The following is a 12,824-nucleotide window of genomic DNA, read 5'->3' on the forward strand; positions in this document are numbered from 1 at the left end:
TTGGCGTCCACCTCCTCCAGGAGGGCAGGCCTGCATCTTCTTGTCTCTGCATCCCCAGCATTTTCCCAGTGCCAGACCACGGTAGGTTTTCCAGTTTCCCCAAACCATTCCACCTCGATGGATAGATGCACACCCCCCCCAACACACACACAGACACTCACGCACATGCACACACGCGCAGCCTGGGCTCTGCGGGTTCAAGGACTCATCACTCCACGCCTGGTCTCATTCAGCAATTAGTTTAATCCCCGGATGCTGAGAACAGGACACCGGAAGCTGGCCCTGAGCCCTGGGCCTCTCTCTGGAGGCGGCCCGGACAGGTTTCCGCCTCCAGGTGCAACATGGCATCTTCACGCGTTTGGCTGGGAGGCTCCCACGGACCCAAGCAGACGGATGGGGCCTCGGAGCCTAGTGGAGACTCTGGGCCCCTCCTGCAGACATCGCTGTGCTTCTGCCACGACAGGGACTGGACCCCATTCTGGGTCTGTGAGGGGCCTGGATGGGACAATCTTTGCAAACCGTAGGAAGCTCAGAATAAGGATCTGCAGTCCAGGGGCAGTCTCTGCAGAACAGGGCTGTGCCCCTGGTGGGCTCCGAGGGTCTCTAGAGGTGAGGCTGGCCTCGGGCCCCAGGCCCTTGGTGGTGGGGAGGGGCAGCATCCCTCCCACTGTCGGCTGGCTGTGCCTGGGGAGGCTGGACTCCCTGCCCAGCTGTGGTTACCAACCTGAGCAGAGCCGGGGTCGGCTGGTGGGCCACTCTCAGCCCCAGCATCCCCGTCAGAGCGAAAGCAGCATCAGCCTCTGCAGGCGGGGCCTCCCGGGCAGCACTGGCAGCACAGGGCATTTCTGCCCCTCGTGGTACCTCTGGGCCCTGAGCTCTCTGAGTCTCAGGGAATCAAAGCACCAGACGCCCGAGGGAGGGTCAGAAGGGCCGCGGGGGTCATCCAGTCTGATTCCTCCTTGCAGCCTGCTGAGAAGTGGCCCAGACTCGGCTTGTTCATCCCTGAGACAGGGAGCTCACTCCTTCTCCGAGGCAGCCCCCTCCACCTCGGGGCTGCTGTGCGGGGCAGGGGTCAGAGGCTGGGCCAGGAGGTTCTGTCTGACGGATGGAGGCTGAGGTCATACAGCGTGTGGAGCTTCCTCTCTCCGGGGGAGGCCTCTCAGCCCCTGGGGGGCGTCTGGGAGGATGGGGTGGGAGAAGGGAGTGGGAGAGGTGCAGTCCAGTGGGAAGGAGCTCCCCGCTGCCTCGCTGGGCCCCGTCTAGGCTGCTCCGATGTCATCGTAGTCTTCGCTGGTGGATTCAGACTGGGGACTGGGGGGAGCTGTGCGGCCGGGAGGCTCAGGTCAGTGACAGGCCCAGTCATCGCCCCTGCTGCCCCAGGGGACCGACTGAGTGGGTCTGGGGCCCCCCACCCCGTGATGCTGTGTGAAACCATCTTATCACCTGGCTCACTACCATCTCCCTGGCTAGGATGCCAGCCCAGAGGGCAGAGCCCCCTGTCTAATTCAGGGCTGCCATCCCCACGCTGCTGCCATGGAACGCGATGGACAAGCGAGGGCTGGGGGCTCCTCTGCTACCACAATCTCCCCCAAGGGGCCATCTGGCTGCTCTGCTTGAATGCCTCCACTAATGGGGAGCTCACTTCCTCTCTAAGCATCCTCTTTGAATCCCTCTCCATCCCATCCACATCCATTTTCCCTGCCTCCTCATATTCTTATTTGCTAAAATACAAAATCTCTTTATCTTCTTTTCCCCTTGGTGACGGATCCAGTGGATCCAGAGCTCCCCCACGCATCCACTTCCCAGTCCCTCTCTGTCCCCCAACCCCCAGACCCCATCCCCAGCCACGGGCACCTGGATACTCCAACTGCTCCTCGGGAGGGGGCTGGGGCGGCGGCTGGAAGTTCTGGTACCACTCCCCGGAGGAGGTGCTGGAGCTGTCATCCGCTGAGCGCCCTGCTGAAACCCCAGAGCTGATCACCCTCTGCCAGGAGACAGCCGGTTCACCCACCGCTAGAGCTGGGAGGCCCTCACGACCCAGCAGAGTTAAGTCCCTAGCTTGACCAATGAGGAAATGAAGGCCCAGAGAGGGGAGGAGACTCATTAAAGGTCACACAGCAAATGGCTGAGACTAGAATCCTGAACTCAGCCCGGTTCAGGGCTCCCAGCTTTATGCTTCCTCCAGCCAGACCGGCCACAGGATGGGAACTTTGGGGACACATAGAATCCTCCTGGGCCCAACTCACCCGAAAAAGTAGTCTGGGAGCCTGCCAGCTCCAAGTTGGGGGGCGGCTCCAGGAAGGGTGTCTTCTCTGCAGAAAATGCCTGAGGGTTCCACAGAGGCAGCCTGCCGCTGGGGTTATTGCAGTAGCCCTCCCCGGAGGATGTGCTGGACCCGCTCTTGGTCCTCGGGTGGTGCTGAGGGCCCAGGGAGGGGGCGTCAGCGATGCAGTGTCCAGGGTTGGCAGGGGGGACCTGGGAGGCATGCATCTCTTCAAGTCCTGGGCCAAGAAAGGGAGAACAGTGAGGTCGGAGGAAGCAATGAAGCAAGAGGGCTTTCAGTTAGACTCGAGAAAGAATTTACTGCCAACAGGAACTGTCAAAGCCAGGAGGGAGGTTGCTGTCGGTGCTTTTCAAGGTGAGCTGGGCGGTGAAGTCTGGAGGCAGGGCTGGCACCCCCCTCACCCCCAGCCCGGCTCACCTTCCTCCAAGGGGGGCATCTGGAACCTGCTCTGCTGGATCTCCTCATCTGTGGGCCGGTGCCGCTGGGAGTCTAGATGGGGAGGGGTGAAAGGTCAACCTCCTTGTCCTGGGAGCCTGGAGGAGGGGCTGGCATGCCTCGGGGCTCGGGAGGGTGCCCCTGAGGTGAGGCTGAACAGGGCAGGAGGACAGCCCCAGGGAGACTGCGGGCTTAGACTGTCCCATCAGATCCCAGGCCCCCATCCTGGTCCATGCAGGCCCTGAACTGCAATCTGAAACCAGCATGGGGACAGGCTGCTTCTGGCCAGAGAGCCTAGTGTCCTGCCCCCACGGCCCCCAGCTGCCCCTCCTGCTTCTTAAGGAAATATGGAGCATCCTGGCTTCTCTCCTGGGCAGAAAAAGGGCTGACACTGCCCCTTCGAGCAGCCTTCCCAGAGCCGAAGCCAGAGGGTCTGAATCTGCGTCCCAGGCTGTGTGGGACCCTCATTTCAGAATCAGAGAGATGTCGATTCATAGGGTCTTAGGGGCTTGAGTGTCTGAAATCTTGGAGGCAGGGCTGTCGACCCTGGTGCCACTGACTCTGAGTCTCAATGTCGTAGGATGTTGGACTCTCTGTCCTGCATCTTCCACGCCTAGGCTCAGAATCCCAGGTTCTAAGGACCCCTCATCCCGGTGGCTCCCACATGCTGGTCCGTGGACCAGAAGAAGTGGAGTCATCAGTGTCCCACCCAGAGGCCCTGATTCAGCAGGCGGGGCAGAGATGGCTAGCTGGCCCTGACATGCACTCTCCCCTCCCGTCGTAGAAGACCCTCCGGCCTTTATCGGAACACACGGCTACCCAGGACAGAGGCTTTATCTCCCTGGTTCTCGGGCAGCTGGTGGGCATAAGTTCTGGTTGGCAGAATGGGAGTGGGAGCCGGGTGAGCACCTCCCGCATCCTGCCTTGGAGAGTAAAGCACATGCCCCTTTCCTTTCCTTCCCTTCCCTTCCCGCCAACTAGGATGTGCACGTGGGAGTGAGCCGTTCGATGAGGGCAGCATCTCAGGCACTGCAGAGCAGCAAGGAAGAAGGAGCCTAGGCCCCCTTCGGCTTCTCAGGACACTGTCATTTGGGGGTCTCTGTCACACGCAGCCAAATTCTAACTTATATGGTGGGTCCCACGTGGGACTCAGGAATTTTGGAGAAGCTCCAGGGGATTCCACGATAGGTGTGGGATTTTGCACTCTCACCCACCCCCCCCCCCCCCCCCCCCCCCCCCCCGGCATTGCATGGGCCCTGCCTTAAGCACTGTCTTTCCTCCTCCCATCCCCAGCGGGCAGAGAAGAGCTGGAAAAGCGGGCTAAGAGGAGCAAGCAGGGCTCACAGTAGAGGGGCGGGGGGGATGGTGAGGTTGATGGGGCAGCAGGGGACACAGAAGGGGCGTGAGTATGCAGGAAGCCATCTGTGTCTCCCGCCTGGACTCCCTTGTGTCTTACACAGACCCAGCCATCTTTAGGTGGATGTCGAGAACTGGTCTTAAAACACTAAGCGGCCAGAGATGAACATGGGAGAGAAGGTCGGTGTGGAATTGCCTCGAGACATCGAGATGTCTCCAGGGTGGCAAAGCACGTTGAAAACTTCAGTGAGGACCATTTACAGTCAATCTAGCGGGTAATAACGAGGGGACTTCCACCTCCTCTCCCAGGTCCGGGCAGGGGGGGCCCTTGGGAGCCCGGGCCCAGGCACTCACTGTAGAAGGTAGTCAGGGCCACGGGAGGCTGGGCGCTGAAGTCATAGGGTTCATAGTCTGAGTCCAAGCTGGAGTCCGAGTCCTCGGGGGGCGGGTTCTGGACCTGGACGGGCAGATTGGGAACTGGGGAGAGAACAGAGTGGGGCACATGGCAAAGAGGTGGGCAGAGAGGCGCAGAGAGAGACGGCAGAGTGCATGGATGGCGGGGACCGCAGACAGTGGCAGGAAGAGCGCCAGGCAGCCCATCCCGTACAAGGCCATCTGGCCTGGGTTTTCCAAGCTCCCCCGACCTATCTCCAACATGGGGAATTAAATAACATTTATTTATTTAACATACACTCACACAGTGTGTGTTAAACTACATGCCAGGCACTAGTCTAACGTTTATAAATATTATCTCATTTAATTTTCCTAACAGCTCTGTGAAGAGGTACGTTGTTATACCCACTTTACAGCTGAGGAAACTGAGGCACAAAGAGGTTTTTCACCTTGCCCAGAGGAGCAGGCCACGTGGCTCTGAACCTCTAGGCCATCAACTCAGTGAGTGAATGCTCTGTGCCTAACTTGCACCAGGTTCTGCATTCATATTCTCTTCTCAGCTAGATGGATACGGTGCGCAGAGAATATTTGTAATATTTGGCTGCTCTGTATTGGTTTTTGTGTCATTGAACGCTTTCAAATAAAGGTGATTTAATATATTCATCGTGCACCATGATTAAACCTGAACTCCTTTACAAGACTTTCAAGAGGTGTAAATCCGTATGTCATAAAAGATGATGGACTGATCCAATTTTTTTCTTTCAGAAAATATGAAATAAAATTATGTTCCAGGAAAGTCTTGAAGGGGCTCGGCAGGGGGTCCGAGGAGCACGTCGTTGAAAGAGCAGATGGTGCCACAAACCTACTGGCCAATTAGCAGAGTGGGGCTTCCCAGTGACAGCCAAGATCCACAATGCCCTGGGCCTGTATGGGTCCAGAACTCGAAGGCCTAGAGGCCTAGAATGATGCACTGGACGGTCATCAAGGCCCAGACTGAGACCTGACATGCTCAAGGTCCCACAGCCATGAGTGGTTGTGGAGTGGCCAATCTCATCTCCAGCGGGGGCCGTCCATTGACTTAAACAAGCCCCATCACCTCGAGAAAATATCACCTGAGTGTCCTCCCCAGCCCTCCCCACCCCCGGGATGGGTGATGTCCTACCTTCTTTGGTGGAGATGGTGATGGGGACATCTTGATAACTATTGATCCCGGCTGGGGTGGTGGTGGGTAGATGCTCATGGTTCGCCATAACGGGGAGGGCTGAGGGAGGAGACGCAGAGATTCTACAAGGCATTTTTTGCCCTCTCCCGGTCTACCTGGTACTTTTCCCATTGAGACATCTCCCTCCTCAACCCCCTTCCCAAACATACACACAATAGACTGGTCCTCCCATGGACCACTTCTGCTGGGCATGCTGGGAAAATCCTTCCCATCGGGAGGTACTCCCCAGAGCCAGGGCTGGCTGGCCACAGCTGGATTACTGCCATGCTTGCTCGGGTCCCCCTGGGAGGGCCACACCTCAGGGCCTGCTTTTTCCCATCCCTGGGCCTTCCCCGTGGCTCCCAGAACTCTGCACCTACCATATTTTCCTTTAACTTTCAAGAAGATGAAGGCTATGGTGATGAATGAGCCAAGGAGGAGAACTCCCAGAACGATGCAGAGGATGAGGAGCATTAGCTCCCGAGATTCCCAGTCCTCTGTGTTCACCATCACAGAAGATTCTGGAAGCAAGAACCCCAAATCAGGGAGAACGAGGAATGGACACAGACTTCTCCTTGCCCTTCTTCTCTCCTCTCCATCCTCTCTGCAGCTGACTCACTTCCCTTTTGGACCTTTCCTCCCCGTCCCTTCCTTTGCCTGGTATACAGTAGATGTTTAAGAAATGCATATTGAATGATTAATTGACTGAATGAAACTTTCTCCGGGCCACCAGCCCACAGGGATCTCTCTCTGCTCAACAATTATTGAGTGCCCACTGTATGCCAGACACTAGGCCCTGGGGAAACAAACACAACAACAGCATCACACATCTTGAGGGTCTCTGTCTAGTGCGGAGATGGAGTCAACTCAATCCAATATGGTGGGGCAAGAGCTTGGAGCCCTCAACCTTAGAGACACATAAAACACCTCCCGATCAGGGCATAAGGCCTGGGTGTGCAGACCACAGGGCTGGATGAAGGGTAGCTTCACTACCACCAGGCGCTGGGGGATGAGGTCGAACTGACCCCCTGGCTGGGGGCAGTGTCTGCTCCCCCTGGGAGATGGGGGGCAGAGTGGGAACTGGCTTTAGCAGAAGGAAGCCGTGCAATGGGGAGGCTGGGCTCTTGGGGCTAAGGGGGGACCCATGAATCTGGGCCGGCCCCTGTGGGTGTCCCGGGGCTGCTAAAAGGCTCTACGTCTGGACTAAATGATCCAGTACACAGTAAGCACTGTCTGGGCATCAGTTATTCTTTTTTTTTTTTTTTGAGGAAGATTAGCCCTGAGCTAACTGCTGCTGATCCTCCTCTTTTTGCTGAAGAAGACTGGCCCTGAGCTAACATCCGTACCCATCTTCCTCTACTTTATATGTGGGATGCCTACCACAGCATGGCTTGCCAAGTGGTGCCATGTCTGCACCTGGGATCCGAACTGGTGAACCCCAGGCCGCAGAAGCGGAACATGTGCGCTTAACTGCTGCGCCACCGGGCCGGCCCCTGGGCACCAGTTATTCTTACAAAATATTTTATAAAAATTAATTCACTGGAGACACACAGCAACGCCAGGAGAGAGTTTTTATCTTTTATAGTCAAGGGATTGAGGCTCAGAGGGGTTAAGAATAGCCCAACATTACACAGCCGGGGAGGGGCACAGCTGGGACCGGAGCCCCAGGAGTCTGCACTGAAGCTGGCCGACCTACACCCAGCCGGCCGAAAGACCGAGCACGGATCTGGAGTTCCAAGCCTTGGGTGCGAATTCTGGCCAACCCCCGCGGGCCACCACTTCACCCTTTAGCCAGAACTCCTTCCCCTATGTGAAGGTTGTAACGAGACCTCCCCCATGGGGCTACGGGAGGATTACGGGGTGGGAAATAATGACTGGGAAGCTCTGAGCCAGTGTCTGAACATTATAAACCCACGGGCTGTTACCCTCGGCATCCCCACCACCTGGCTGGAGTCCGACCAGCTCTAGCTCTTGCCAGCTCTATCCTCCTGCCCTACAGGAGACCACAGGAGAGTGAGGAGCGGACTCCTGTCCACAAAGTGTCAGGATTCAGGGAGCTGTGGAGATGACATGGCAAGAGGGGAGGCGGGAGGCACGCAAAGTGCCCAGAGAGGGCGGGGGAAGTAAGAGAGTCGGCTGGAGGAGGGAGATGGGGGACATACCAACAGGTCCCTTTCAGGCACACAGGCACACACGCACGTACACGCACAGACACGGACATACGCATGCTCACAGGCACGCACGCACCTGCCCCTCTGAGAAACCGCACCCCCAGTGACACTCACCTACAGTGAGCGGCTGAACACTCGTAGGGGCCTCAGAAGAGGACAGATTGAGCAAACTCCGGGAACCTGTCAGAAAGCAGTGCTCACTCACTTGGCACGTATGACCGAGCACCTACTGTGTGCCTGGCCTCGTGCCAGAAACTGAACAAGACAGACAAGTGACCTGGAACCGGGGGGAGGAGGGTGTTCCCATGGGGGCCCACGGCTAAGGCAATCTGCCCTCCCACCCCCAAAATAAGGAGGAGTTCATGGATTAAATGCTGGGAAGGGTACTTTGGTTGGAATAAGGGGCTGGTAAAAGCATTGTCCCTTCCTTCTGTACAATCTGCCGCAGACCGTGAATCCCTTTTCCATTCAGTCTTGGGTTTACTCTTCACAGCAGCCTCAGGGGGTGGGAAGCCGATATTATCACCATTAATCATAACCATTTGACAGGTAGGGGATGGAGCTTACAAAGTCCCTCGGTGGAAAGTATCTGATTTCCCAGCCACCCCGTGAAGTGGCTAGAATCAGCATCCGCATATTGTCCAGACTGAAGCCCGCTGCCGGCAAACGGCAGAGCCGGAATTCACAGCCACGTGTCTGAACCCCACAGGGATGCCAGCACCACGTTAATTCTAACGCGCTGGCTTTCTCCCATTTGAGCACCGCTGAAATCGGGGCAATGGCATCCATCACTATAATGGATGACACGTCAAGAGTTAATTTTGGCAACACTTTTGTCCTTGATATGGGAATAATGGTGGATACAGCAATGCCATCTTAGATTTGGTGAAATACGGTAGAACCCAGTTCACAGAATGGATGTGAGGCTTCGCTGAAATGACACACCGAGGGCTTGACAAGGCCTGGCACACTATCAGGGCTCCAGACCCCGTCGCTGGTATTATTAGTGTCTCAACATTATTTTTGCTATGATGATTGGCCCTGGGATGGCAAGTTGGTTTCATCTCCTGAGCCCCTTCCAGTTAACAGAGACCTACTGCTTAGCATATAATAATGCCTTAATAAATATTCGATTCGTGCCTCTGGGGCTGAGTCGGGGATCTGTGGAGAAGGATGTCCTGACTTATTAGCATAGTAGGGGCAATGGGCTCTCAAATGCCAGTATTTGCCATTCCCTATCTAGTCCAAGCTGTGGTCCTTGGGCTGCAAGTTCTTAGGCTATGGATTCAGGTGGAATTCCTGGTCCAAATTGCAGGGGATGGGGCGCGGCACGGGGATACCTGAGCAGAGGACCCTGGCTGCCTGCGACTGCCTGCAGAGGTTGGAGTTGTTGAACCGCCAGAAACAGTCGGAGAGGGTGGGCTCCGTGCCCTCGCACGAGTAGTACATCCTGCCCGACAGCGAGTGAGGCAGCCCCTTGGGCACTCTGGCCGCCGCGGTCCCACAGCCCAAGGCCCGGCAGAGCACTGTGGCCTCCTCTGAGTACCACTCACTGTCACACACTGTGTTCCAGACCCCGCGGAAGTGGACCTCCACCTGCCCCTCGCAGGAGTCAGTGCCCCCGGTCAGGCGCCAGGACTGGTGCTCTGCGGGGGAGGGGGGCGGTGCAGAGTCAGGTCAGGATCCTTTGGGCCCAGATCCCCACCGGCCCAGACCCACAAAGGCAAACGCCCCACAGCCAATAGGTCTCCAGCTCTTGTGTACTCTCCCTCTCGCATCTGCATCCCCCTCTCATCTGCCCCGTCTGCTCTGGCCGACTCTGCTGCCGTACTCTACATCCTTGCTACTCAAAGTGTGGTCCGCGGACCAGCAAAATCAGTGTCACCCGGGAACTTGTCAGAAATTCAGAAGCTTGAGCCCTGTCCCAGAGGCACTGAATCAGAATTATATTTAACAAGTCTCCCCCCTGCCCCGATTCCCGTGCACATGAAAGAGAAGAACTGGCTGGACTGGAGCTTCCTGGCTTCCCTGGCCTTTGAGCAGCCTCCTCAGGGGCCTCTTGCCTCCATCTCCCCTTACTGCTCTGAACCAGGTGACCAACCCCTACTGAGGAAGAGCCTCATCTCCAATGTCACCTACTCCGGAGGGTGGGCAGCTTATCCCTCCGGCTGGGGATTGCCTGCTGCCTCTCTACTCCACCCAGCTTCCTGTCTTAGGGCATTGATTGCTCTCTGCCTGGATCTTGTCTGTCTGGGTCTCGTCTTCCCTCCTGGACGACGCCCTTGCATGGGCAGGGACCATCACTCCAGCACTGCCTCCAGGCCTAGTGCCCAGCAGGCCTACAGTGAACGTTGCTGGAGGATGGGCTCCAGCAGGGTAGCCCACTGACCTGAGCACACCACGCCAGCATCCTCCTTGTGGCCACAGTAGCCGTGTCCTGGCTGCCCCGGGCAGTCCTGCAGGTAACTCTCGGCCCCGGAGCAGTTCACCTGGTCCCGGTGGATGGGTCCTTGGCCAGGGGCGAAGTGCAGGCCAGGCAGGGCCTGGATAGCCCAGCCGCAACTTAGTTGCCGGCACACCACGTGGGCATCCTCCAGGTCCCACGTGTCATCGCACACCGAACCCCATTGGCCATCCTCCAGCATCTCCACGCGGCCTGCACACGGGCTGCCACCGTCCACTAACCGCAGCTCAGGGTTCTCTGGGGGTGAGAGAGGAAGGGGTTTGTGGGTAAGAGGAAGGGAGGGGGGAGAGGGTGGTCAGGTCTGGGCAGGGTAGTCGTGGGCAGGGCTGTGAACCCAGTGGGAGGGGCTGGTAACCCAATGGGCAGGACTGGGGAACCCTGTTCGGGCTGGGCACCTGCTGGACAGAGGAGGTGGACTGTTCAGAGCTAGACCCGGAAGCAGGGCTGGATGCCTTATGGGCGGGGCTGTGGAGCCGGTGGGAGGGGCTAGTGACTTGGAGGATGGGACTGGGGCATCCTCTGGGGCTGCAGACTAGGTAGGAGAGGCTGCAGACTAGTGGGTGGAGCTAGACACCTTGTGGGCGGGGCTTAAAGAGTAGGCCTTGGGGCTGGGTTGCAACGCCAAGGGACCCTGGGAACCCAGCCTGTTACGTACATGGAGAGTAGGGGCAGACATAGAGGTGCAAAGCTAGAGCGGGGCGAGACCAATAAAGTAAGGGCTAGAGACCCGGGTAAGGGGTCGGGCTGGGGACCAAGTGGGCGAACTGAAGATCAACTAGGGATAAGGATCTGGAGGCCAGGTCTGAGAAAATGCTCAGCTCTGGAAATGATAAGATACTGCGGTCCCGGAGTGTGGGAACCAGCTGTGTTTGTGTTGGGGGTGGGGCGGAGGGGAAGTCCGGAAGGTGAAGTTTGGGTCCAGTGTCCAGGGCTGGGGACAGAAGGGAGAGGCAGTGGCTGAAAGACCGAGATGGGGGCGGGGCGGAGGGAGGTGGTGGCAGGCAGGGCGGGCGCCTGGCGGTCCCCTCGTACCTGAGCAGGTGACCTGGGCCGGTCTCGCGTCGCTGCTGCACGCTCCCTCCACCACCTCGCAGAGCCTCCACTCGGTGCCGTTGCACAGGACGGCGGGCGCCGGGGCCTGCGTGGCGTTCGGGGCCCCGCTGGCGTTGCCCGCGGCGGGACCTGGCGGCAGCTCCGGGGGGAGCGTTGCGGGCTGCACGGTCGCGCCCGGGCGGCCGCAGCCCAGCGCGCGGCACACGGCCTCGGCGGCGCGCCGGTCCCAGGGCGCCCCGCACGCGGGCTCCCAGGCCGCCCCGAGCCGCACCTCCACCGTCCCGCTGCAGCGGCTGCTCCCGTTCGCCAGGCGGACCCGGAGCAGCGCCCCTGGAAGCGCGAGACTGAGCTGAGCCCTCGGTGGATGCGGCCTCTGAACGCCCCAGGGATGAGGATGGGGGTGGGGGCGGGTAGCTGCCAGGGGCTCCACCATCGACGTGCTGCGTGACCTGGGACCAAACCCTACCGCCCTACCGGGCTCTGGGCCTCAGACTTCCAGTCTGAAAGATGGGGCTGGGCTACTGCATCTCCGAGCCCCCTATGAGGCCTGACTCTCTGGTTCTCCTTAGCGTTAGGAGAAGGTGGGGCTGAGGGTGACTAGAGATTAGGATGGGTTAGTTCTCGGGGGACAGAGAACCACCTGTCTAGTCCCCACACACCCTCCTCTCTTGCCCTTGTCTCCAGGGCACCCTTGCGTGATAGAAGGACTGAGTTCTGGGTTCAGAGGCCCTCCTTGGTACTGTGGGTGCCACGCTTCCCTCCCAGGCCCCTGAGGATACCAACATGGCGTCTGCCACAGTGACCTGGAACCTTGGAGGACCACTGTGGTGCTGGGGTGGAAGATGGGCTGACTCAGCGGCTGGTGGTTCCCCCTTCCCCAGAGCCCCTCCTTGGGGAACCTTGCCTATTTTTGCCCAGGATTGCATCCCCGGTGCTGGCCCACGTCTTTGCACAGAGCAGGTCCTTAATACCTATCAGTTGAGTTCATTAAGGACCCACCTGGTGGAACCCTGCCACCTCCACCAAGAGTTCCTTGGCTTGTTCTCAACAAATCTCCATAAAAGGCTCACTAAATATCTGGTCCACGTGTATGTGACTTTTTATCAGTGGCCTCTCAAAGACAGAGGTTCTAAGATCTCAAAGTGAGTCTAGTGGTGGGGGTTCAGGCATTGGGTCAGCAAGGAGAAGTGTTGTCTGAAGTTAGGGAGCCTCCCTGGTACCCTAAAAGTCCGTTTCCCTTTCCGATCACTGCGGGCCACCACCTGCTTGGTCTCAGAAAGCTGACCACAGACCCCAGAAAGATTATTTGCTCACCTGGCTCCAAGGTCTGGCTCTGTGCACTGCTGGTGTTGGGCAGGCCAGATGGAGTTGGAGACGGGTCACCTGCAATTGACCAGCAACAGCCGAGGTGGGTGAGTGAGCTGAGGCATGGAGGGCACAGAGGTCCCTTGAAGGGCAGGGGGCACT

The 12,824-nt window shown here is 58.3% G+C and overlaps 1 protein-coding gene across 5 annotated transcripts in view; it reads right to left on the reverse strand.

Moving 5' to 3' along the window:
• Positions 1-236: 236 nt before the first annotated feature.
• CD6 (CD6 molecule) overlaps positions 237-12,824 on the reverse strand; it is a 41,238-nt gene continuing 28,650 nt past the window's right edge. Inside the window, exons 2-13 of one of the 5 annotated variants that reach the window (XM_046643063.1) lie at positions 12,672-12,740; positions 11,337-11,687; positions 10,230-10,541; positions 9,181-9,486; positions 7,955-8,020; positions 6,050-6,190; positions 5,631-5,729; positions 4,430-4,552; positions 2,702-2,773; positions 2,247-2,501; positions 1,855-1,956; positions 237-1,321 (exon numbers count right to left, since the gene is read on the reverse strand). In XM_046643063.1, coding sequence (XP_046499019.1) covers positions 1,260-1,321; positions 1,855-1,956; positions 2,247-2,501; positions 2,702-2,773; positions 4,430-4,552; positions 5,631-5,729; positions 6,050-6,190; positions 7,955-8,020; positions 9,181-9,486; positions 10,230-10,541; positions 11,337-11,687; positions 12,672-12,740 — 1,958 coding nt within the window. In that variant the 3' untranslated portion in view covers positions 237-1,259. Of the gene's footprint in view, positions 1,322-1,854; positions 1,960-2,246; positions 2,502-2,701; positions 2,774-4,429; positions 4,553-5,630; positions 5,730-6,049; positions 6,191-7,954; positions 8,021-9,180; positions 9,487-10,229; positions 10,542-11,336; positions 11,688-12,671; positions 12,741-12,824 lie in introns of all 5 variants that reach the window. The other 4 variants (XM_046643062.1, XM_046643066.1, XM_046643065.1 and 1 more) reach the window with 4 other exon arrangements.

Source organism: Equus quagga, chromosome 17 (genome assembly GCF_021613505.1).
Source record: "Equus quagga isolate Etosha38 chromosome 17, UCLA_HA_Equagga_1.0, whole genome shotgun sequence".
Classification (NCBI taxonomy): Eukaryota; Metazoa; Chordata; class Mammalia; order Perissodactyla; family Equidae; genus Equus; species Equus quagga.